Raw genomic sequence first — 26,573 nt, forward strand, 5'->3', positions numbered from 1 at the left:
TTTCTCAGCTTAATTTAATGTGTGTTATCAATGCACTTTTATTCCATTTATAAAACATGCATCTCGAAAGTTAGGTTACTAATTGATGGTTAAGAATATAAAATTATTATTTTAACATTTGATAAGGTCCCAAGTATTTTCTAGGATTATGTTTAAAAGTGGAGCTGCTAGTTATTTTAGAAGTTTTTGAGCTGAGATTTCATAGTGTTCTTTCATGTATTATTTCTATATCTAGCAGGGAATGTGTGTTGCATTATATTTCCTAATAATCTGCACAGATGTATTTTGTGAGAAGCTCATGGTTGGGAAAATCTCTATACTGAATTTGTGTGAAAAGGAAAGATTTCTTCCATAGCCCCATGGACCTAGTCTTAAGCTTAAACATATTAGTGTAACTTTTGTTGTTGTTAGTTACAGTACAAATAGGACACTGAACATACACAATGTTCACATATTACAATAGCATATGTAGGTGTGAGTTCCAGTGAGCTCAACTTCCAGATCATGGCATAATGGAGCAAGCAAGTCACTTCTGTGAGCACAATGTAAACAGCAGCTTGACACCATGACCAAGTAGTGGGTCTAGGAGCACAACTTGTAATATCATAGAAAAATAGCTTGTGCAAGTCATGGATTAATGAGACTGACTCACAGGTATTGAGCAATTCTATAGTATACATAAACATAATTAGATCAATTTGTGAATGGGTGAATTACATACACTCTAAAGCTAAAACTTAGACATTTACATAGAATAGAAGTAATGTACTACATAATTAGTACAGTGGCACCTCGAGTTTTGAACAGCTCCCATCTCGAACAATTATGTAAGTGTATTTTTGTAAGTGTATTTTTGGGGGTCTGAAATGGACTAATCTAATTAATATTATTCCTTACGGGAACAAATTCGTTTGGTAACGGCACTCGAACAGCCTTCTGGAATTAATTAAGTTCGTAACTCAAGGTACCACTGTATAAGAAATAGTACTGTAACAAATTTATTTCCCAAGTGCATATTTTGGCACATTGGCTTTTTCCCACCAAAGAAAACTGTGAACAAAGAGAAAGTATTAATGAATATTGATTCATACAGTAATTCATATTGTGTACTGTATGTCCATAATTGGAGATGTATTTTGGGGAAAAAATTTAGTATACTTTTCATATTATTTTTTTATTAACACATTGGCCATTTCCCACCAAGGTAGGGTGGCCCGAAAAAGAAAAACTCGCTATCATTCACTCAATCACTGTCTTGCAGAGGTGCACATACACTACAGTTATAAAACTGCAACATTAGCAACCCTCCTTCAGAAGAGGGGTGTTAATGTTAATACTTTTCATATTTATTAATCCTCTCACTTCAAAGATTGTGATAATGAACCGAGCCTAGTTTCCCTTACAAATCGTGTAAGAAGCAATGGGGACCGAATTGCCATCCTTACAATTGGCTGAGTCTGTATAGCTCTGGGTTTGAAACTGCTAGGACAGGGGTTCAATTCTCAATACTCCTTATACAATTTATTACTTTTCATGATACTGTAAGATTATCATTTCATATTGTGAGAGGTTGTGTCAAGATGATGTGCAAGGGATGTTACTCTGGCTTTGGCCACAGCAAAATGGCAATTTTGCAGATTTCGTTATCCAAAACTCCACCACATATCTAAGCTGTCTGCACAAGTGCTGTGTAGAATGATCTATGCACAAAGGGCTGACACTGTCATGTTAAGTTGACTAGTGAGGAAGGGTTTAGCTTTAGTACATTAATGCTGAGGCCCAAGCCAGCAGTAGGGTTCAGAGAATAAGGAATGTGTGAGAGAATTCTACCACCACTACTATTCACCCTCTTAAGTGAATAATAGTAACAACTGTAAGGAGACTATAATATATTTATGTATCATGTTCAGGGTATGAATTCAAATCCAGTTTGGAATACTGACGGTAAGAGGCAATCAAGGCCAGTACTAACCTGTATATTGTACTATCCTTATTATTTTCATTTCATTACAGGTGATATCTGGGCAGTTCTTGTCAGACAAGCGTGCTGGTTGCTATGTTGAGGTGGAGATGTATGGTTTGCCTGCAGACACAGTTCGTAAGCGGTTTAGAACTAAAACTGTTCCAAATAATTGCATTAATCCTGTTTGGGATGAAGAACCATTTGTTTTTAAAAAGGTAATTTTCAATCTATTTGGTAACTCATTTACCCTTCACATGAGGCATAAGAGGAATACAACAGGACTAAACGTACAAGACTGCAATATTCCTCTTTTGCTTCTGAACATTCTCAAAAGCATGGATTGTTATGTAATGGTAGCGTTGAATCTGTAGTGGTCATATAGTGCCTGGTGAATGGGAAGTAATTAGCCTTGATCAATGCACGAGCAGCTTTAATTCCTTGTATCAAGAGTCCTTCAAAAGCATCAACACATCCCTCTTGGGGGCATGATGGTATGGAATTTCACTTCATATTGGTAGGAATGCAAGTGCAATGAATAATGTTACTGAAGTTCCCATTGGATGTCACTTAAGTCACAGAAAAACTTGCATGTTAACCCTTTGACTGTTTCAGGCCCCTCTCTGAAACTGTCATTCTATGTCGCTCAATTTTTGAAAAAAAAAAAAAATTATTTTTTCTTATGAAATGATAGAGAATCTTTTCCCGATGGTAGTGACACCAAAAGTTCGAAATTTGGTCGAAAACTCGTGGAATTATGCTCCCGCGAAGTTAGCGGTCTCGGCGACATATGCGTATCGGCGATTTCGCCGACTTTGAGCCCTATTTTCAGCCAATTCCATTGTTCCAGTTGACCAAACTCATAGCTATTTCTTTAGAACTCCATTTTATCTATCAGCTGAGTACAAGAAACCTCCCATTTACTAATTTGGACTACCCAATATGGTGGTCAGAAATTGGCAATTTGGCCAATTTCACGCGAAATAAAAAAGATGCCAATTTCAAAATAGGGTCCAGAATAAACATGGTAGACATTCGTGGCACTAAAATAACATATGCTCTGTTCATTAGTCACATCTCTAGGCCCCTCTTATATTATTATTGCTTTCTATTTTGATTTTTTATTCATACAAAAAAATACAAAATTTACTGTTATGCAGACGACTGCATTATTATAAAAATGGTATAAATAATATCAGTGCACTAGTGAAAGAATATTAGACTCCCCAGTTGACGTGTATTGGACGTGTGGTGTGATTTATTTACTCTTGAACATTGGTAAAAATCGAACATTTCCGCTACTTTGAGCTCAGTTTCAAGGTCGTTTTCATCGTAAAATTAATGAAAATCATCTCTATTTCTGTAATATGTTTTCCATTTTATCACCTAAGACCATGAAAACGCGAATACAACGATAAATACTATACGAAAATACACCTCAAAGTCGGCGTTTTATTCCAAAAAAACGATCAGAGTTTTTTTTTTCTCATTACGCAATGTGTGCTGCAGGATTTTTTTTATGTGGTGCACACTGACCACACAGACCCATTCTCTCACATGTGGGCCTACCAGCTTTCTCCCACTTGATTTGAAGCCGCTAGAATTATTGAGTATATATACGTCAGAAACATTGGCTCGTAAGACGTATTTATACGTCGAAAACAGTCAAAGGGTTAAGTAGCATACATATGTAAGACTTAGCGAGTCTTGAATGGCAGTATTCTGTATTCATCTTCGACTTTTGTAAGCCCTTATATAGAGTGTAATATACAGTACTATATTTTGTACTGGAATTATCTACTTGTTGCTATAGCAGAAGAGCTAAGATCACAGTGTCCTGTCTTCTGTATTTTATTGTGTAATATTTTTAAATTGATAGTGAGTGTAGAACTTGTTACCTCTTCTTGTACCCAAGTACATTGTTTTACTACAACTCTGTGAAGAACTTTATCTTATCCTTTTGGCACCTTTTTTGTCTTAGTATATAGCAATAGCCTCTTGTTCTAGCAGTTGATGGTACTGTACTGGGTAGCTAATTAACCCTTGGAGGGTTTTGGCTGTAGTAGTACGGCTTACGACCCAGGGTTTTTGACGTGCTAGTACGCCTAAATTCTAGCGCCCTCAAATCTAGTGGGAGAAAGCTGGTAGGCCTACATATGAAAGAATGGGTCTATGTGGTCAGTGTGCACAGTATAAAAAAAATCCTGCAGCACACAGTGCATAATGAGAAAAAAAAACTTTGACTGTTTTTTTGGAATAAAACAGCGACTTTGCACTGTATTTTCGTATGGTATTTATTGTTGTATTCTACTTTTCTTGGTCTCATTTTATGGAATGGAAGACATATTACAGAAATTGAGATGATTTTTACTGGTTTTAAAATGAAAAGTACCTTGAAATTGAGCTCAAAGTAGCAGAAATGTTCGATTTTTACCAAAGTTCAAAAGTAAACAAATCATGCCAAGCGTCCAATACACATCAACTGGTGAGTCTAATATTCTTTTGCAAATGCACCAATATTATTTATACCATTTTTTACACTAATGCAGTAGTCTGCATAACAGTAAATCTTCTATTTTTTGTGAGAATAAAAATTCAAAGTGGAAAGCAAAAGAATGTAAGAGGGGCCTTGAGATGTGACTAATGAACAGAGGAAATGTCATTTTAGTGCCAGGAATGTCTGTCTTGTTTATTCTGGATCCTATTCGGAAATTGGCATCTTTTGAAATTTGTGTGAAATTGGCAAAATTGCTAAATTCTGACCGCTGTACTGGATAGTTGAAATTCGTAAATGGGTGATTTCTTGCACTCATTCGATAGAAAAAATGGAGTTCTAGCGAAATATTCATGTTTTTTGTCAACTAGTACAGTGGAATTGGCCAAAAATGGGGCTCAAAGTGGGCAAAATTGCTGATGCATAAACATCGCTGAGACCGCTAACTTCGCGAGAGCATAATTCCGTAAGTTTTCCATCAAATTTCATATTTTTGGTGTCATTATGATCGGGAAAAGATTCTCTGTCTTTTCATAAGATTTTTTTTTTTTTTTTTTAAATTTGGCCGACCCTGAGAACGAGTCTCGGAGAGGGCCTGTCGACCCTCAAAGGGTTAATCAATCCTTTTTTACCCTTCATTAATATTGTTTTTATCATGTTGCTTCTTTTCCGTGAGACAGTGAGGACATATCTGTTTTCATCATTCCTTTTTAGTATATTTATCTAGCTCTTGGAACCAGTTTGTAGCTGATCTGTGAGCTTTCCCCAGTTTGTGCACATATTTTTAGGTTCAGACACCATACCACAGCTTCAGATTTCAATTTTGGTCTAGCATATGTTGTGAACAGCCTCTTTTTATGTTTTCTCCATCCATATTCAATTCAGTTCAAGTTTATTCTCTATAAGGGTTACAATGTGGAGTTTACAGGTTTTGGGTATTGTGTGGTTTACATGTTATAAAATACTAATTACAGAGGGGGCCACTAGGACACCTAGCCTGGCTAGGCATTTCGAGCAGACTTAGATTAATTCTTAACATTAAATCCTTACAGATTATGGTATTAAGGCTAAGTGACTACATCATAATTTGTGAGTTTAGCAATGTGAATGCTTTTGTTTTGGCACAATACAAGGTGTCTATATTGGAGTATCATAGGCAAACTTATGACTAGTTAGGATTTATTATTTTAAGATTAAGATTAGTATTTCTGGGTTTATAGTCAGTGGGTGAGTGAGTGTAATTGTGAACCACCAGGTGGTTATCATGTAGTTAGTTGTCGGGGTGGATCAGGGAGATAAGATGTTTTCTAACTGTAGTTTTGAAAGTGATGAATGTGTCTGCAGTTCTAGAGTTTTCAGGTAGGGTGTTCCAGATTTTAGGTCCTTTGAAATACATTGAATTTTTGTAAAGTTTGGTCAAACACGGGGAATGTCATAGAGATGTTTGTGTCTGGTGTCATGCCTGTGGATCCTGTTACAACTATCAAGAAAGCATATTAGGTCAAGGTTAATATTGGAATTTAAGGTCCTGTAGATATAGATTGCACAGTATTAAGTGTGGATGTTCTGCACAGGGAGTAAGTTTGGATCTATGAAGAGTGGGGGGGTGTGTTGCCAGGGATGGGATTTAGTGATTATTCTTACTGCGGCTTTTTGTTGGGTTATTATTGGCTTTGGGTGTGTTGCTGCAGTTGAACCCCAAGCACAGATAGCATAGGTGAGGTATGGATGTATAAGTGAATGGTATAGTGTGAGAAGGGCAGTTTGCGGCACACAGTATCGTATCTTGGAGAGGATCCCCACCGTTTTGGATACTTTTTTGGTTATGTATTGGATATGGGTGCTGAAATTTAGGTTGTTGTCGAGGTATAGGCCAAGGAATTTGCCCTCATTATGTCTGGCAATTAGAGTGTTGTCAATCTTAATGTTAAGTTGCGCAACACCTGCTCTGCTACCAAACATAATATAGTAGGTTTTGCCAGTGTTAAGTGTAAGTTTATTGGCTGTCATCCAAGTCGATATTTTGAGCAGCTCCTCATTAACAATGGTGTTGAGGGTGGCAAGATTAGGGTGGGAGATGACATAAGTCGTGTCGTCAGCAAAGAGAATGGGTTTCAGGTGTTGGGATATGTTTGGAAGATCATTGATGTAAATGAGGAAGAGCAGGGGTCCAAGGACACTTCCCTGCGGAACTTCAGTATCAAGTGGCCGTATTGATGAGGCTGTGTCTTTAATGGTGACATACTGATACCTATTAGAAAGGTAGGATTTAAAATATGCAAGCGCATGTCCTCTTATACCATAGTGGTCAAGTTTGTGGAGTAGGATGCCATGGTCTATTGTGTCAAACCATAGGAGCTGTTCACAATTTCATTAATATAATCTTCTGATGACAGTCTTTTTGCAGTTGTGACTCCTCTGTTTCTCTCTGTCTGATAGTTTTAGTATTTTATCATGCAATTTATATTCTTTGAGAGACTTTTTCACTTTCTGTTACACGACTTTTATTCAAAACAAATTCCATCCATCTAGTACTCAACTTTCTCAGTCTGTCTAGGTCTTCCTGTTGGCATACAGAGTCTTTTTTATTTATTTTTTTTTTCAACAAGTCAGCCATCTCCCACTGAGGCAGGGTGACCCAAAGAGAGAGAAAATCCCCAAAAAGAAAATACTTTCATCATCATTCAACACTTTCACCTCACTCATACATAATCACTGTTTTTGCAGAGGTGCCCAGATACAGTGGTTTAGAAGCATCTATAAAGATATATAATATATCCCTCCAAACTGCTAATATCCCAAACCCCCTCCTTTAAGGTGCAGGCATTGTACTTCCCATTTCCAGTACTCCAGTCTTGCTATATAAAAATAACCATTTTCCTGAATCCCTTCATTAAATATTACCCTACTCATACTCTAACAGCTCGTCAGGTCCCAAAAACCATTCGTCTCCATTCACTCCTATCTAACACGCTCAAACATGCTTCCTGGAAGTCCAAGCCCATCGCCCACAAAACCTCCTTTACCCCCTCCCTCCAACCATTTCGAGGATGACCCCTACCCCGCTTTCCTTCCCGTACAGATTTATACGCTCTCCATATCATTCTACTTTGATCCTTTTTTTTTATTATCACACCGGCCGATTCCCACCAAGGCAGGGTGGCCCGAAAAAGAAAAACTTTCACCATCATTCACTCCATCACTGTCTTGCCAGAAGGGTGCTTTACACTACAGTTTTTAAACTGCAACATTAACACCCCTCCTTCAGAGTGCAGGCACTGTACTTCCCATCTCCAGGACTCAAGTCCGGCCTGCCGGTTTCCCTGAATCCCTTCATAAATGTTACTTTGCTCACACTCCAACAGCACGTCAAGTATTAAAAACCATTTGTCTCCATTCACTCCTATCAAACACGCTCACGCATGCCTGCTGGAAGTCCAAGCCCCTCGCACACAAAACCTCCTTTACCCCCTCCCTCCAACCCTTCCTAGGCCGACCCCTACCCCGCCTTCCTTCCACTACAGACTGATACACTCTTGAAGTCATTCTGTTTCGCTCCATTCTCTCTACATGTCCGAACCACCTCAACAACCCTTCCTCAGCCCTCTGGACAACAGTTTTGGTAATCCCGCACCTCCTCCTAACTTCCAAACTACGAATTCTCTGCATTATATTCACACCACACATTGCCCTCAGACATGACATCTCCACTGCCTCCAGCCTTCTCCTCGCTGCAACATTCATCACCCACGCTTCACACCCATATAAGAGCGTTGGTAAAACTATACTCTCATACATTCCCCTCTTTGCCTCCAAGGACAAAGTTCTTTGTTTCCACAGACTCCTAAGTGCACCACTCACTCTTTTTCCCTCATCAATTCTATGATTCACCTCATCTTTCATAGACCCATCCGCTGACACGTCCACTCCCAAATATCTGAATACGTTCACCTCCTCCATACTCTCTCCCTCCAATCTGATATTCAATCTTTCATCACCTAATCTTTTTGTTATCCTCATAACCTTACTCTTTCCTGTATTCACCTTTAATTTTCTTCTTTTGCACACCCTACCAAATTCATCCACCAATCTCTGCAACTTCTCTTCAGAATCTCCCAAGAGCACAGTGTCATCAGCAAAGAGCAGCTGTGACAACTCCCACTTTGTGTGTGATTCTTTATCTTTTAACTCCACGCCTCTTGCCAAAACCCTCGCATTTACTTCTCTTACAACCCCATCTATAAATATATTAAACAACCACGGTGACATCACACATCCTTGTCTAAGGCCTACTTTTACTGGGAAAAAATTTCCCTCTTTCCTACATACTCTAACTTGAGCCTCACTATCCTCGTAAAAACTCTTCACTGCTTTCAGTAACCTACCTCCTACACCATACACTTGCAACATCTGCCACATTGCCCCCCTATCCACCCTGTCATACGCCTTTTCCAAATCCATAAATGCCACAAAGACCTCTTTAGCCTTATCTAAATACTGTTCACTTATATGTTTCACTGTAAACACCTGGTCCACACACCCCCTACCTTTCCTAAAGCCTCCTTGTTCATCTGCTATCCTATTCTCCGTCTTACTCTTAATTCTTTCAATTATAACTCTACCATACACTTTACCAGGTACACTCAACAGACTTATCCCCCTATAATTTTTGCACTCTCTTTTATCCCCTTTGCCTTTATACAAAGGAACTATGCATGCTCTCTGCCAATCCCTAGGTACCTTACCCTCTTCCATACATTTATTAAATAATTGCACCAACCACTCCAAAACTATATCCCCACCTGCTTTTAACATTTCTATCTTTATCCCATCAATCCCGGCTGCCTTACCCCCTTTCATTTTACCTACTGCCTCACGAACTTCCCCCACACTCACAACTGGCTCTTCCTCACTCCTACAAGATGTTATTCCTCCTTGCCCTATACACGAAATCACAGCTTCCCTATCTTCATCAACATTTAACAATTCCTCAAAATATTCCTTCCATCTTCCCAATACCTCTAACTCTCCATTTAATAACTCTCCTCTCCTATTTTTAACTGACAAATCCATTTGTTCTCTAGGCTTTCTTAACTTGTTAATCTCACTCCAAAACTTTTTCTTATTTTCAACAAAATTTGTTGATAACATCTCACCCACTCTCTCATTTGCTCTCTTTTTACATTGCTTCACCACTCTCTTAACTTCTCTCTTTTTCTCCATATACTCTTCCCTCCTTGCATCACTTCTACTTTGTAAAAACTTCTCATATGCTAACTTTTTCTCCCTTACTACTCTCTTTACATCATCATTCCACCAATCGCTCCTCTTCCCTCCTGCACCCACTTTCCTGTAACCACAAACTTCTGCTGAACACTCTAACACTACATTTTTAAACCTACCCCATACCTCTTCGACCCCATTGCCTATGCTCTCATTAGCCCATCTATCCTCCAATAGCTGTTTATATCTTACCCTAACTGCCTCCTCTTTTAGTTTATAAACCTTCACCTCTCTCTTCCCTGATGCTTCTATTCTCCTTGTATCCCATCTACCTTTTACTCTCAGTATAGCTACAACTAGAAAGTGATCTGATATATCTGTGGCCCCTCTATAAACATGTACATCCTGAAGTCTACTCAACAGTCTTTTATCTACCAATACATAATCCAACAAACTACTGTCATTTCGCCCTACATCATATCGTGTATACTTATTTATCCTCTTTTTCTTAAAATATGTATTACCTATAACTAAACCCCTTTCTATACAATGTTCAATCAAAGGGCTCCCATTATCATTTACACCTGGCACCCCAAACTTACCTACCACACCCTCTCTAAAAGTTTCTCCTACTTTAGCATTCAAGTCCCCTACCACAATTACTCTCTCACTTGGTTCAAAGGCTCCTATACATTCACTTAACATCTCCCAAAATCTCTCTCTCTCCTCTGCATTCCTCTCTTCTCCAGGTGCATACACGCTTATTATGACCCACTTCTCGCATCCAACCTTTACTTTAATCCACATAATTCTTGAATTTACACATTCATATTCTCTTTTCTCCTTCCATAACTGATCATTTAACATTACTGCTACCCCTTCCTTTGCTCTAACTCTCTCAGATACTCCAGATTTAATCCCATTTATTTCCCCCCACTGAAACTCTCCTACCCCCTTCAGCTTTGTTTCGCTTAGGGCCAGGACATCCAACTTCTTTTCATTCATAACATCAGCAATCATCTGTTTCTTGTCATCCGCACTACATCCACGCACATTTAAGCAACCCAGTTTTATAAAGTTTTTCTTCTTCTCTTTTTTAGTAATTGTATACAGGAGAAGGGGTTACTAGCCCATTGCTCCCGGCATTTTAGTCGCCTCATACGACACGCATGGCTTACGGAGGAAAGATTCTTTTCCACTTCCCCATGGACAATAGAAGAAATAAAAAAGAACAAGAGCTATTTAGAAAAAAGAGAAAAACCTAGATGTATGTATATATATATATGCATGTGCGTGTCTGTGAAGTGTGACCAAAGTGTAAGTAGGAGTAGCAAGATATCCCTGTTATCTTAGCGTGTTTATGAGACAGAAAAAGAAACCATTCTCTCTAAATGACCAAACCACCTCAACAACCCCTCTTCAGCCCTCTGACTAATACTTTTATTAACTCCACACCTCCTCCTAATTTCCACATTCCGAATTTTCTGCAAAATATTTACACCACACATTGCCCTTAGACAGGACAACTCCACTGCCTCCAACCGCTTCCTCGCTGCAGCATTTACAACCCAAGCTTCACACCCATATAAGAGAGTTGGTACCACTATACTTTTGTACATTCCCTTCTTTGCCTCCATGGATAACGTTTTTTGTCTCCACAGATACCTCAACGCACCACTCATCTTTTTTCCTTCTTTAATTCTATGGTTGATCTCATCCTTCATAAACCCATCTGTTGACAAGTCAACTCCCAAATATCTGAAAATATTCACTTCTTCCATACTCTTTCTCTCTAGTGTGATATCCAATTTTTCTTTATCTAAATCATTTGATACCCTCATCACCTTACTCTTATCTATGTTCACTTTCAACTTTCTGCCATTACAGACACTCCCAAGCTCATCCACTAACCTTAGCAACTTTTCTTTAGAATCTCCCATAAGCACAGTATCATCAGCAAAATGTAAATGTGTCAACTCCTATCTATAAATACAGTGGTACCTTGGGATACGAACAGCTCAAACAACGAACAGTTATGTACGTGTATTTATGCAAGTGCTTTTGTAAGTGTATTTTTGGGGGTCTGAAATGGATTAATCTAATTTACATTATTTCTTAAGGGAACAAATTCGTTTGGTATCAGCACTCGACCAGCCTTCTGGAACGAAAAAAGTTCGTATCACGAGGTACCACTGTATATTAAACAACGATGGTGACATTACACATCCCTAAGACCTATTTTTACTGGGAAGTAATCTCCCTCTCTTCTACACACCCTAACCTGAGCCTCACTATCCTCATAAAAACTCTTTACAGCATTTAGTAACTTACTACCTATTCCATATACTTGCAACATCTGCCACGTTGCTCCCCTATCCACTCTATCATATGCTTTTTCTAAATCCATAAATGCAATAAAAACTTCCCTACCTTTATCTAAATACTGTCCACATACATGCTTCAATGTAAACACTTGATCTACACATCCCCTACCCACTCTAAAGCCTCCTTGCTTAATCTGCAATCCTACTCTGTCTTACCTCTAATTCTTTCAATAATAACCCTACCGTACACTTTTCCTGGTATACTCAGTAAACTTCTTCTTTCAACGCACCAGCCATTTCCCACTGAGGTGGGGTGGCCCAAAAGGAAAAACGAAAGTTTCGCCTTTTAAATTTAGTAATATAAACAGGAGAAGGGGTTACTAGTCCCTTTCTCCTGGCATTTTAGTCGCCTCTTACAACACGCATGGCTTATGGAGGAAGAATTCTGTTCCACTTCCCCATGGAGAACTCGGTAAACTTTTTTTTTTTTTTTTTTTTTTTTATCACACCGGCCGATTCCCACCAAGGCAGGGTGGCCCGAAAAAGAAAAACTTTCACCATCATTCACTCCATCACTGTCTTGCCAGAAGGGTGCTTTACACTACAGTTTTTAAACTGCAACATTAACACCCATCCCTCGGTAAACTTATTCCCCTATAATTTTTACAATCTCTTTTGTCTCCCTTCCCTTTATATAAAGGAACTATACATGCTCTCTGCCAGTCCCTAGGTACCTTCTCCTTTTTCATACATTTATTAAACAAAAATAGCAACCACTCCAACGCTATATCCCCTGTGCTTTTAACATTTCTGTCATGATCCCGTCAGTTCCAGCTGCTTTACCTTTTTCCAATCTACATAATGCCTCATGCATCTCCCCCACACTCATATCCTGCACTTCTTCACTCCTAAAAGACGTTATACCTCCCTGGCCAGTGCATGAAATTACCGCCGCCCTTCATCGACATTTAAAGGTTCCTCAAAATGTTCCTACCATCTACCCAATACCTCCAGCTCCCCATCAACTAACTCCCCTACTCTGTTTTTACCTGACAAATCCATTCTTTCCCTAGGCTTTCTTAACTTGTTTACCTCACTCCAAATTTTTTTTCTTATTTTCTGCAAAATTTCTTGACAGTGCCTCTCCCACTCTATGACCTGCTCTCCTTTTGCACACTCTCACCACTCTCTTCGCCTTTCTTTTACTCTCCATAAACTCTGCTCTTCTTATAACACTTCTGCTTTGTAAAAACCTTTCATAAGCTACCTTTTTCTCTTTTATCACACCCTTTACTTCATCATTCCACCAATCAATCCTCTTTCCTCCTGCACCCACCCTCCTATAGCCACAAACTTCTGCCCCACATTCTGATACTGCATTTTTAAAACAATTCCAACCCTCTTCAACCCCCCCACTACTCATACTTGCACTAGCCCACCTTTCTGCCAATAGTTGTTTATATCTCACCTTAAGTTCCTCCTCCCTTAATTTATACACCTTCACCTCTCTCTTACTTGCTGTTGCCATTTTCCCTTTGTCCCATCTACCACTTACTCTGACTGTAGCTACAACTAAATAGTGATCTGATATATCAGTTGCCCCTCTATAAACATGTGCATCCTGAAGCCTACCCATCAGCCTTTTATCCACTAATACATAATCTTTCATTACATGCTATGTCATACCTTGTATACTTATTTACCCTCTTTTTCATAAAATATGTAATACATATTACCAAACCTTTTTCTACACATAGCTCAATTAAAGGCTCCCCATTTTCATTTACCACTGGCACCCCAAATTTACCTACTACTTCCTCCACAACAATTTTACCCACTTTAGCATTGAGATCCCCAACCACAAGTACTCTCTCACTTGGTTCAAAACTCTCCACTCACTCACTCTTCTCCAGGTGTATGACCCACTTTTCACATCCATTCCTTATTTTACACCACAGAATCCTTGAATTTATACATTTATATTTCCTCTTTTAACTGCTATAACTTATCCTTCAACATTACTGCTACTCTTTCTTTAGCTCTATTTGAAACCCCTGACCTAATCCTATTTATTTCTCTCCACTGGAACTCTCCCACCCCCTTCAGCTTTGTTTCACTTAAAGCCAGGACATCCAGCTTCTCATTCATAACATCCAAAATCATCTCTTTCTTATCATTTGCACAACATCCATGCATATTCAAACATCCCACTTTGATTTTTTTTTTTTTTTAGTAGGCTATACAGGAAAAGGGGTTACTAGCCCATTGTTCCCGGCATTTTTATTGACTTTTACAACACGCATGGCTTACAGAGGAAAGATTCTTATTCCACTTCCCCATAGATTTGAAAGAAAAAGCAATAAGAACAAGAACTATTAAGATAAAATCAAAGAAAACTCAGATGAGTGTATATACAATAAACGTGTACATGTATGTGTAGTGTGACCCAAGTGTATGTCGAAGTAGCAAGATGTACCTGAAATCTTGCATGTTTATGAAATGGAAAAAAGACACCAGCAATCCTACCATCATATATATAATCTTTTTTTTTATTTATTTTGCATTATTCCCAAGCATGTTCCTATATTTTTTGATCCTTTAGGCTGGTCACTGATATAAATTAGAAACATTATCACAGCAAACACAATTCCCTATGACATCCCAATATTATGCATGCATGAAGCTATTTTACTATCACTGCATTTTCAAAGGATGAAAAGGCACAATACTATGACTGCAACAGTACACAAATAACCCACACAAAGGAGAATGAAATTTATGACAACTTTTCGGTTCGACTTGGTATGACTAGTTAACCCTTTTAGGGTCAGTCCCGTAATACTACATAATGAGCTTGGCTTACTCAGATAAGCTGTGAGTGGTGAATTTGGGACTAAATATGATAGAAAGGGTGGCTGCAATAAGTGTGCACCATATAAAATAAATCTTGCAGTATCTGAGTGCATAATGAGGAAAAAAAAACTGTGACTGTGTTTTTGATTTAAGGCAGCAACTTTGCTGTATATTTTTGTGTGGTTTTTATGGCCGTATTCTTGGGTTCTTGGTCTCATTTGATAGATTGGAAAATATGTTACGAAAATAAAGATTCTTTTGATGGTTTTGAGGACTCAAAATAGCTTGAAATTGAGCTCAGAGTAGCAGAAATATTAAATTTTTGGCAGTGTTCAAGAGTAAACAAATTACATCACGTGTCCAATACACATTAACTGGTGGGTCTGATATGCATTCACAGATGTGCTGACATTATTTATACAATTATTACAATATTGCATAAGAATAAATCTATTTTTTGCAGGAATAAAAAAATCAAAATGGAATTCATATGTAAACCTGGGAACATAGCTAATGAACAAAGGAAATGTCATTTTAGTGCCAGGAATGCCTGCATGGTTTATTCTGGACCCTATTTTGAAATAGGAATATTTTGAAATTTGTGTCAAATTGGCCAAATTACCAATTTCTGATCACTTTATTGAGTAGTTGAAATAATTGATTGTGCTCAATTGATAAAATAGAAGCCATACTAGCAAAATAGCTAAGAATTTTGTCAAAGCGGGCAGAATCACAAAATTTGCTGTGTCAGCTGTTTATATTCTGTGGACAAGTTTCAGATCGGGGGTTTGGACCCTGAATGGGTTAATGGTCCAAGTTGGACTGAAACATCGTCATAAGTTTCATTCTCCTACGTGAAAGTCATTTGTGTACTGCATTTTCCCTTCAAACTCTCATCTACTGTAATAGTTTGTCTTTTATTCCTATGGTTTGCAGTTTTTAAATTAAGTCTTTCTTTCATACGAGACTCTCAAAAGTCTCATTAAAAATTGAAAATGTAATCTTATCCTGTGTGTGTTTGGAGATATGGATAATGCAAATTATTATAACCATGAAATGGTAGATCATAGGGATCGTACAGTTTCTAAGGAATGGGAAGTAATCATGTTTTGAGCTGAGGAAAAAAAGAATAATTACATTACCTTGAATTAATAGCATATCATCACCAACTCCTTCCTTTAAAGGGATAATACAAATTATACAAAAGTGTTTTGCATGTTAACATGAAAGTTCCAGCATCCATTTTTGTTATACTTCAACTACCATCTCCCACCAAGTCAGAGTGACCCAAAAAAGGAAACATTATATTTTTTTCTTTTTCATCACGCTGGCCATCTCCCATTGAGGCAGGTAGACAGCAACCACCCAGGGATGAACTATTGTCTTGCCAAATGAATGCAAGACTGAAACCTGTAATTGTTTTATGCAATGGTAGGAGTGTTGGTGTCTCTTTTCTGTTTCATACACACACAAGATAACAGTTAAATCTTGGTTGAGTTTTCTTCTATTTTTTTTTCTTAATTCTTGTTCTTATTATTTCCTCTTATCTCGGAAGTGGAATAAGTGTTTTTCCTCTGTAAGCTATGCTTGTTGTAAAAGCCGACTAAAATGTTGGGAGCAGTAAGCTAGTAACCCCTTCTCCTGTATATATTACTAAAAACAAGAAGAAAACCTTTAAGAAACATTATGTACGTACATGTATACTTAAAGTATTGTTTAGAAAACTCTATTAATGTAGTACTAACAAATTATAATTTCCCAGGTGGTATTACCTGAGCTAGCAAGCATAAGAATTGTAGCCTATGAAGAAGGTGGTAGGGCCTGTTTGGGTAATCGTGTCCTTCCTATAGTGGGCCTTAGACCTGGATACAAACACATAGCACTACGTAATGAAGCAGGACAACCACTGGGAATCACATCACTCTTTGTACATGTTAAGGTATGTCTAGGATAGTGATTTTGCCACATTTCATTTTATATTTCTTTCCATCTGATTTTTAGATTGTTTCTTAAGAAAGCCTCAAACATTAAAAATGTAAGGGACAAGAATTGCTATAAATAGTAGCTATTCTGCCTGATAAAGAATTAAGGTGCCCACAGCTCTAACCAAAATCTCAAAAAGAATGGATTTGCATACCTCAATACTGTACATTACTTACTCATTTATTCACACTCGTGTACACATGCTCGCACTCGCATGCAAGCATGCGTGTGTGTGTGTGTGTGTGTGTTTACTGTACACAGTGCTTGACAGATCAGAGACAGTTAATTGGGCACACTAATATATTCTATATTATCATTTGGCAATACTAATAAACTATCAATTAAAAAATCCTAGATTCAGTATCAAAATATTCTTAATGGTTTTGAAAATGCTCTTGAAATAATTTTGGTGAAACAAGTACTACATTATCTTTGTGGTGAGTAACAAATTTTAGTTAGGCTTTTGTTTTATTTTCTGTAACTTGTTAATCTGCTTCAGTATCTGTAGTGACATATAGTAACTCAAGTTTAAAAATATTTCAGGTTGGTGATTATGTACCACATGGCCTGAGCGATTTTGCTGAAGCTCTAGCCAACCCTATCAAGTACCAGAGTGAACTGGAGAAGAGAGCACAACAGCTGTCAGTTTTCCAGGATGATGAGGAGATGGAGGTACGTAATGAGCATATTTTTTTTTTTTTTTTTTAACAAGTCGGCCATCTCCTACCAAGGCAGGGTGACCCAGAAAAAGAAAGAAAATCCCCAAAAAGAAAATACTTTCATCATCATTCAACACTTTCACCTCACTCACACATAATCACTGTTTTTGCAGAGGTGCTCAGAACACAACAGCTTAGAAGCATATACCTATAAAGATACACAACATATCCTTCCAAACTGCATATACTCTATTAATGGAGATATTGTGCTCATTTTACTTTATTATAGAAAATAAGTGGTGGTTTATTGGAGTATTTGTAATTTGATGTGTATAAAATTCTGGTAAGACAGCTTGCTGCCTTACATTACCAGCCATAAATCAACCCATGTCATGAGTTGGGAAGGGAAGATGATACTTTCACTAGAAAAATAAGCTTTTCCCGTAATTGTCAGGTACAGTCACGGATATACTTTAGTCATCATGGACGTGTATCAGTTTTTTCTGCAACAGCAGTCAACATGTTAAACATTTACATATCCTCTGTAGGAACTTGTAATAATGTTTATATATAAACTGTTTTGTCATGGTCACCCCCCCCCCCCACATACACACACATCTCAACATGAGATTCAAAGAAGTGTTCACAGAGGAGACAGAAGGGCCTCCAGAAAGGCAGAGAGGTGGGGTACACCATCAAGTGTTGGACACAATACATACAAATGAGGAAGAAGTTAAGCTGTTAAGCGAGCTATATACCTCAAAGGTGATAGGGCCGAATAACACCTTTCCATGGGTCCTGAGAGAGGCAGCAGAGGCGCTTTGTGTACCACTAACAACTATCTTCAACACAACTATTGAAACAGGACGACTACTGGAGGTATGAAAGACAGCAAATGTAGTTCCAATTTTTAAAAAAAGGAGACAAACACGAAGCATTAAACTACACACCAGTCTCACTGACATGTATGGTATGCAAGGTCATGGAGAAAATTATCAGAAGAGTGGTGGAGCACCTAGAAAGGAATGAGCTTATCAGTGACGGCCAGCACGGTTTCAGGGACAGGAAATCCTGTGTCACAAACCTACTGGAGTTCTATAACAGGGTGACGGCTGTAAGACAAGAGAGAGGGGGTTTACCTGGAGTTTACCTGGAGAGAGTTCTGGGGGTCAACGCCCCCATGGCCCGGTCTGTGACCAGGCCTCCTTAGGTCAGTGTCCCAGGATGCGACCCACACCAGTTGACTAACACCCAGGTACCCATTTTACTGATGGGGAACATAGACAACAGGTGGAAAGAAACACGTCCAATGTTTCTACTCTGGCTGGGAATCGAACCCAGGCCCTCACCGTGTGAAGCGAGAGCGTTAACCACCAGGCCACCAGGTGGGTAGATTGCATATTCTTGGACTGCTAGAAGGCGTTTGACACAGTTCCATGCAAGAGATTAGTGCGGAAGCTGGAGGACCAGGCAGGGATAACTGGGAAGGCACTACAATGGATCAGGGAATACCTATCAGGAAGACAACAGCAAGTCATGGTACGTGGTGAGGTGTCAGAGTGGGTGCCTGTAATGATCAGGGTGCCACAGGGATCAGTCCTAGGACCGGTGCTGTTTCTGGTATTTGTGAACGACACAACAGAAGGAATAGAATCCGAAGTGTCCCTGTTCGCAAATGATGTGGAGTTGATGAGAAGAATTAAATTGGATGAGGACCAGGCAGAACTACAGAGGGATCTGGACAGACTCCAGGCCTGGTCCAGCAACTGGCTCCTGGAGTTCAACCCCACCAAGTGCAAAGTCATGAAGATTGGGGAAGGGCAAAGAAGACCACAGACAGAGTACAGTCTAGGGGGCCAGAGCCTACAAACCTCACTCAAGGAAAAGGATCTTGGTGCGTGTATAACACCGGGCACATCACCTGAGGCGCACATCAACCAAATAACTGCTGCAGCATATGGGTGCCTGGCAAACGTAAGAACAGGATTCTGACATCTAAATAGGGACTCATTCTGGACCCTGTACATTGTGTACGTTACGCCCATATTGGAATATGCAGTGCCAGTTTGGAACCCACACCTAGCCAAGCATGTAAGGAAACTAGAGAAAGTGCAAAGGTTTGCAACAAGACTAGCCCCGGAGCTAAGGGGTATGTCCTACGAGGAGAGGTTAAGGGAAATCGACCTGACGACACTAGAAGACAGGAGAGATGGGAGGATATGATAAAGACATAAAATACTGAGAGGTATAGACAAGGTGGACAGAAATAGGATGTTCCAGAGATGGGACACAGCAACAAGGGGTCACAGTTGGAAGTTAAAGACTCAGATGAATCACAGGGATGTTAGGAAGTATTTCTTCAGTCACAGAGTTGTCAAGAAGTGGAATAGCCTAGTAAGTGATGTAGGAGGCAGGATTCATACATAGCTTTAAGAAGAGGTATGATAAAGTTCACGAAGCGGGAAGAGTAACCGAGTAGTGGCCAGTTGAAGAGGCTGGACCAAGAGCTGTGACTCGACCCCTGCAACCACAACTAGGTGAGTACACACTCACACTCACACACACACACACACACACACACATGCACACACATGCGATGGTTGACACACTGGCTAGAGTGGCCAGAAGAGCTCATGCATGCAGGGCAAAGCTCCTGATCATGGGTGACTTTAACCACAAGGAGATCGATTGGGAGAACTTGGACCCACATGGAGGCCAAGATACATGGAGGGCTAAGATGATGGAGGTGGTACTGGAAAACTTCATGTGCCAACACGTAAGGGACACTACAAGAGAGAGAGGAGAGGATGAACCAGCAAGGCTGGACTTAGTATTCACCTTGAGTAGTGCAGATATCGAGGACATCACATATGAAAGACCCCTTGGGGCTAGTGACCATGTGGTTTTAAGCTTCGAATACACAGTAGAGCTACAAGTGGAGGGAGAAGCAGGAAGGCCAGGACGAATGAAGCCAAACTACAAGAAAGGGGACTACACAGGAATGAGGAACTTCCTGAACGGGGTTCAGTGGGACAGAGAACTGGCAGGGAAGCCAGTTAATGAGATGGAATATGTAGCAACAAAATGCAAGGAGGCTGAGGAGAGGTTTGTACCCAAGGGTAACAGGAATAATGAAAAAGCCAGGATGAGCCCATGGTTTACCCAAAGGTGCAGGGAGGCAAAAACCAAGTGTGCTAGGGAATGGAAGAAATATAGAAGGCAAAGGACCCAGGAGAATAAGGAGAGCAGTCGTAGAGCCAGAAACGAATATGCACAGATAAGAAGGGAGGCCCAAAGACAATATGAAAATGACATAGCAGCGAAAGCCAAATCTGACCCGAAACTGTTGTACAGCCACATCAGGAGGAAAACAACAGTCAAGGACCAGGTAATCAGGCTAAGGAAGGAAGGAGGAGAGACAACAAGGAATGACCGTGAAGTATGTGAGGAACTCAACAAGAGATTCAAAGAAGTGTTCACAGAGGAGACAGAAGGGGCTCCAGAAAGACGGAGAGGTGGGGCACACCAACATGTGCTGGACACAGTGCACACAACCGAGGAAGAAGTGAAGAGGCTTCTGAGTGAGCTAGATACCTCAAAGGCAATGGGGCCAGATAACATCTCCCCATGGGTATTGAGAGAGGGAGCAGAGGTGCTATGTGTACCCCTAACAACAAAATTCAATACATCTATCGAAACAGGGAGATTGCCTGAGGCATGGAAGACAGCAAATGTAGTCCCAATCTTTAAAAAAGGAGACAGACATGAAGCATTAAACTACAGACCAGTGTCACTGACATGTATAGTATGCAAAATCATGGAGAAGATTATCAGGAGAAGAGTGGTGGAACACCTAGAAAGGAACGATCTCATCAACAGCAGCCAACATGGTTTCAGGGACGGGAAATCCTGTGTCACAAACCTACTGGAGTTCTATGACATGGTGACAGCAGTAAGACAAGAGAGAGAGGGGTGGGTGGATTGCATTTTCTTGGACTGCAAGAAGGCATTTGACACAGTTCCACACAAGAGATTGGTGCAAAAACTGGAGGACCAAGCAGGGATAACAGGGAAGGCACTATAATGGATCAGGGAATACTTGTCAGGAAGACAGCAGCGAGTCATGGTACGTGGCGAGGTGTCAGAGTGGGCACCTGTGACCAGCGACATGACGGAAGGAATAGACTCTGAGGTGTCCCTGTTTGCAGATGACGTGAAGTTGATGAGAAGAATTCACTCGATCGAAGACCAGGCAGAACTACAAAGGGATCTGGACAGGCTGCAGACCTGGTCCAGCAATTGGCTCCTGGAGTTCAATCCCACCAAGTGCAAAGTCATGAAGATTGGGGAAGGGCAAAGAAGACCGCAGACGGAGTACAGTCTAGGGGGCCAGAGACTACAAACCTCACTCAAGGAAAAAGATCTTGGGGTGAGTATAACACCAGGCACATCTCCTGAAGCGCACATCAACCAAATAACTGCTGCAGCATATGGGCGCCTAGCAAACCGCAGAACAGCATTCCGACATCTTAATAAGGAATCATTCAGGACCCTGTACACCGTGTACGTTAGGCCCACATTGGAGTATGCGGCACCATTTGGAACCCACACCTAGCCAAGCACGTAAAGAAACTAGAGAAAGTGCAAAGGTTTGCAACAAGACTAGTCCCAGAGCTAAGAGGTATGTCCTACGAGGAGAGGTTAAGGGAAATCAACCTGATGACACTGGAGGACAGGAGAGATAGGGGGGACATGATAACGACATACAAAATACTGAGAGGAATTGACAAGGTGGACAAAGACAGGATGTTCCAGAGATTGGACACAGTAACAAGGGGACACAGTTGGAAGCTGAAGACACAGATAAATCACAGGGATGTTAGGAAGTATTTCTTCAGCCACAGAGTAGTCAGTAAGTGGAATAGTTTGGGAAGCGATGTAGTGGAGGCAGGATCCATACATAGCTTTAAGCAGAGGTATGATAAAGCTCACGGCTCAGGGAGAGTGACCTAGTAGCGATCAGTGAAGAGGCGGGGCCAGGAGCTCGGACTCGACCCCCGCAACCTCAACTAGGTGAGTACACACATATACACACACACAGTTTCTATATCTTCTGCATGATCAGGCTTAAAATGTGAGAAAACTGGTCAGTCAAATTTTATTTCCAAGATTTCCATAGCGTTGATTCAGCCCTATGATCGTATTTTTTGTACAATCTTGGGAAATCCCCAAGTTATGTGCAGCATTTTAGGCAGACTAAAATTAGTACAGTACTTACAAACTATTTAATACTAGTACAAGTATTTCAGTAAAGATTAAAACATGTTATTTAAGTATTGTTTAGCAATTTAGCATTAATAATTTTTGTACATAATAAAATGGTTTATATTACAATGGGGAGGTAGCAGTTGAATAAGACAGCAGTATAACTTCAACCAACATGTAAACATTTATAATCATTATACATTACACCATGTTCAGTAGATGTATTTGATTCAGTGAGATAGATAAAGGCTTTTTCCACTGTCTCCAAAACAAAACTATGGATACCCAAGTGTTACACATATCTTATTCACCAATTTGTTTATTTAGTGTACCATGAATCTAATAATTTTTTTTCATATAAACTTGACAACATCATCTTAAGATAAAGCTCCCCACTCAGTAATACTTTAGTACAAAAAATAAAAACATCAGCTTTGCTAAAGATGCTTTTTTAGATTGAAAGTTTTAAGAATTAAAGACTCCCAAAAGAGTAATTGTAACATTTGTCAATGAATTTTTAATGTTCTTTTGGGAGGGTAAGACTTTCATACACCAGATAATGTGCAAGTAAAGAAAACAGAATAAGGGAAAATGAAGAGACATGTAGGCATGAGTAATGTGAAAGCTAAAGATTAGGAAACAACAATATTGAAACATTGATGTAAAGAGAGGAGGAGCAGAGTGGTAACTGGCACTTAAGTGAGTGTAGTTATAGACAGCAATCCTCACTGGAGAAAAAAAACTACCTTCATATAAGCCCAGTTGGTAACTCTTCTATGGAGAATGGGAGAAACTGGTGTATCAGTGGATTCAATAAGTTTAAACGGTCACTGACTAAAAGAGATTTATTGGCAGTGAGAGTGCTAAGAATAAGTCTCTTTGCACAAATTACATAAATTCTTCTTAAGGACTTTAACAAAATACATTTATTTTTTCCTTTTACATACCATGTACTTTGCAAGGTATGTAAATAGTTTTGGTGTCATTAAAAAAAATATTATGTACTGTTTATTCTCACGAGCATATCTGTCAATCCATAAGCTAAAATTTTTGAAAATCTAATTTAAAAAGAGTATGACATTTTTGATATCTCTTACAATCAGCACTGCTAGTCCCAGTGGCCACCTAAAATTCTTAAGGAAGCCTTTGTAGATCCATGGGCTGTCAATTTTGTCTCTTTTCCTTGCCTTTGTTAAAATATATTTCTAATAATAATGATAATATTATTATTAATAATAATAATAATAATAACAACAGGTGTATCGAATAAGTAGTAAGCTACTAAATGCTGTGAACAGTTTTTATGAGGATAGTGAGGCTCAGGTTAGGGTGTGTAGGAGAGAGGGAGATTACTTCCCAGTAAAAGTAGTTCTTAAACAGGGATGTGTAATGTCACCATAGTTGTTTAATATATTTATAGATGAGGTTGTAAAACAAGTAAATGGGGAGAGGGTTGGGATTAAATTATGGGGAAACAAATACAAAATGGGAGTAGACAGTTACTTTTTGCTGATGATACTGTGCTTTTGGGAGATTCTAAAGAAAACTTGCAAAGGTTAGTGGATGAGTTTCGGAGTGTGTGTAAAGGCAGAAAGTTGAAAGTGAGCATAGATAAGAGTAAGGTGATGAGGGTATCAAACGATTTAGATAAAGAAAAATTGGATATCACATTGGAGAGAGGGAGTAAGGAAGAAATGAATGTTTTCAGATATTTGGGAGTTAACTTGTCAGAAGATGAGGTTAACCATAGAATGGTGCGTTGCGGTATCTTTATTATTTTTTTTTATTAGCACACTGGCCGATTCCCACCAAGGTAGGGTGGCCTGAAAAAGAAAAACTTTCACCATCATTCACTCCATCACTGTCTTGCCAGAAGGGGTGCTCTACACTACAGTTTTTAAACTGCAACATTAACACTCCTCCTTCAGAGTGCAGGCACTGTACTTCCCATCTCCAGGACTCAAGTCCGGCCTGCCGGTTTCCCTGAATCCCTTCATAAATGTTACTTTGCTCACACTCCAACAGCATGTCAAATATTAAAAACCATTTGTCTCCATTCACTCCTATCAAACACGCTCATGCATGCCTGCTGGAAGTCCAATGCCCTCGCACACAAAACCTCCTTTACCCCCTCCCTCCAACCTTTCCTAGGCTGACCCCTACCCCGCCTTCCTTCCACTACAGACTGATACACTCTTGAAGTCATTCTGTTTCGCTCCATTCTCTCTACATGTCCGAACCGCCTCAACAACCCTTCCTCAGCCCTCTGGACAACAGTTTTGGCAATCCCGCACCTCCTCCTAACTTCCAAACTACGAATTCTCTGCATTATATTCACACCACACATTGCCCTCAGACATGACATCTCCACTGCCTCCAGCCTTCTCCTTGCTGCAACACTCATCACCCATGCTTCACACCCATATAAGAGCGTTGGTAAAACTATACTCTCATACATTCCCCTCTTTGCCTCCAAGGACAAAGTTCTTTGTCTCCACAGACTCCTAAGTGCACTGCTCACCCTTTTCCCCTCATCAATTCTATGATTCACCTCATCTTTCTTAGACCCATCCACTGACACGTCCACTTCCAAATATCTGAATACATTCACCTCCTCCATACTCTCTCCCTCCAATCTGATATCCAGTCTTTCATCACCTAATCTTTTTGTTATCCTCATAACCTTACTCTTTCCTGTATTCACTTTTAATTTTCTTCTTTTACATACCCTACCAAATTCATCCACCAACCTCTGCATCTTCTCTTCAGAATCTCCCAAGAGCACAGTGTCATCAGCAAAGAGCAACTGTGACAACTCCCACTTTATGTGTGATTCTTTATCTTTTAACTCCACGCCTCTTGCCAAGACCCTCGCATTTACTTCTCTTACTACCCCATCTATAAATATATTAAACAACCATGGTGACATCACACATCCCTGTCTAAGGCCTACTTTTACTGGGAAATAATCTCCCTCTTTCCTACATACTCTAACTTGAGCCTCACTATCCTCGTAAAAACTCTTCACTGCTTTCAGTAACCTACCTCCTATACCATACACCTGCAACATCTGCCACATTGCCCCCCTATCCACCCTGTCATACGCCTTTTCCAAATCCATAAATGCCACAAAAACCTCTTTAGCCTTAACTAAATACTGTTCACTTATATGTTTCACTGTAAACACCTGGTCCACACATCCCCTACTTTTCCTAAAGCCTCCTTGTTCATCTGCTATCCTATTCTCCATCTTACTCTTAATTCTTTCAATAATAACTCTACCATACACTTTACCAGGTATACTCAACAGACTTATCCCCCTATAATTTTTGCACTCTCTTTTGTCCTCTTTGCCTTTATACAAAGGAACTATGCATGCTCTCTGCCAATCCCTAGGTACCTTACCCTCTTCCATACATTTATTAAATAATAGCACCAACCACTCCAAAACTATATCCTCACCTGCTTTTAACATTTCTATCTTTATCCCATCAATCCCAGCTGCCTTACCCCCTTTCATTTTACCTACTGCCTCACGAACTTCCCCCACACTCACAACTGACTCTTCCTCACTCCTACAAGATGTTATTCCTCCTTGTGGTATCTGTGGAGACAAAAACCATTATCCATGGAGGCAAAGAAGGAAATGTATGAAAGTATAGTGGTACCAACACTCTTTTATGGGTGTGAAGCTTGGGTTATAAATGCTGTGGCGAGGAGGTGGCTGAAGGCAGTGAAGATATCGTGTCTAAGGGCATTGTGTGGTGTAAATATTATGCAGAGAATTTGGAGTGTGGAAATTAGGAGGAGGT

The 26,573-nt window shown here is 39.7% G+C and overlaps 1 protein-coding gene across 9 annotated transcripts in view; it reads left to right on the forward strand.

Moving 5' to 3' along the window:
• The window catches only part of Plc21C (Phospholipase C at 21C), a 613,502-nt gene that overhangs the window by 469,118 nt on the left and 117,811 nt on the right, over positions 1 to 26,573 (forward strand). For all 9 annotated transcript variants that reach the window (XM_070099388.1, XM_070099391.1, XM_070099386.1 and 6 more), the window contains 3 exons: positions 2,014 to 2,178; positions 16,617 to 16,793; positions 17,381 to 17,509. In XM_070099388.1, coding sequence (XP_069955489.1) covers positions 2,014 to 2,178; positions 16,617 to 16,793; positions 17,381 to 17,509 — 471 coding nt within the window. The remainder of the gene's footprint in view (positions 1 to 2,013; positions 2,179 to 16,616; positions 16,794 to 17,380; positions 17,510 to 26,573) is intronic.

The sequence above is a fragment of the Cherax quadricarinatus genome, chromosome 67, assembly GCF_038502225.1.
Source record: "Cherax quadricarinatus isolate ZL_2023a chromosome 67, ASM3850222v1, whole genome shotgun sequence".
NCBI classification, from domain to species: domain Eukaryota; kingdom Metazoa; phylum Arthropoda; class Malacostraca; order Decapoda; family Parastacidae; genus Cherax; species Cherax quadricarinatus.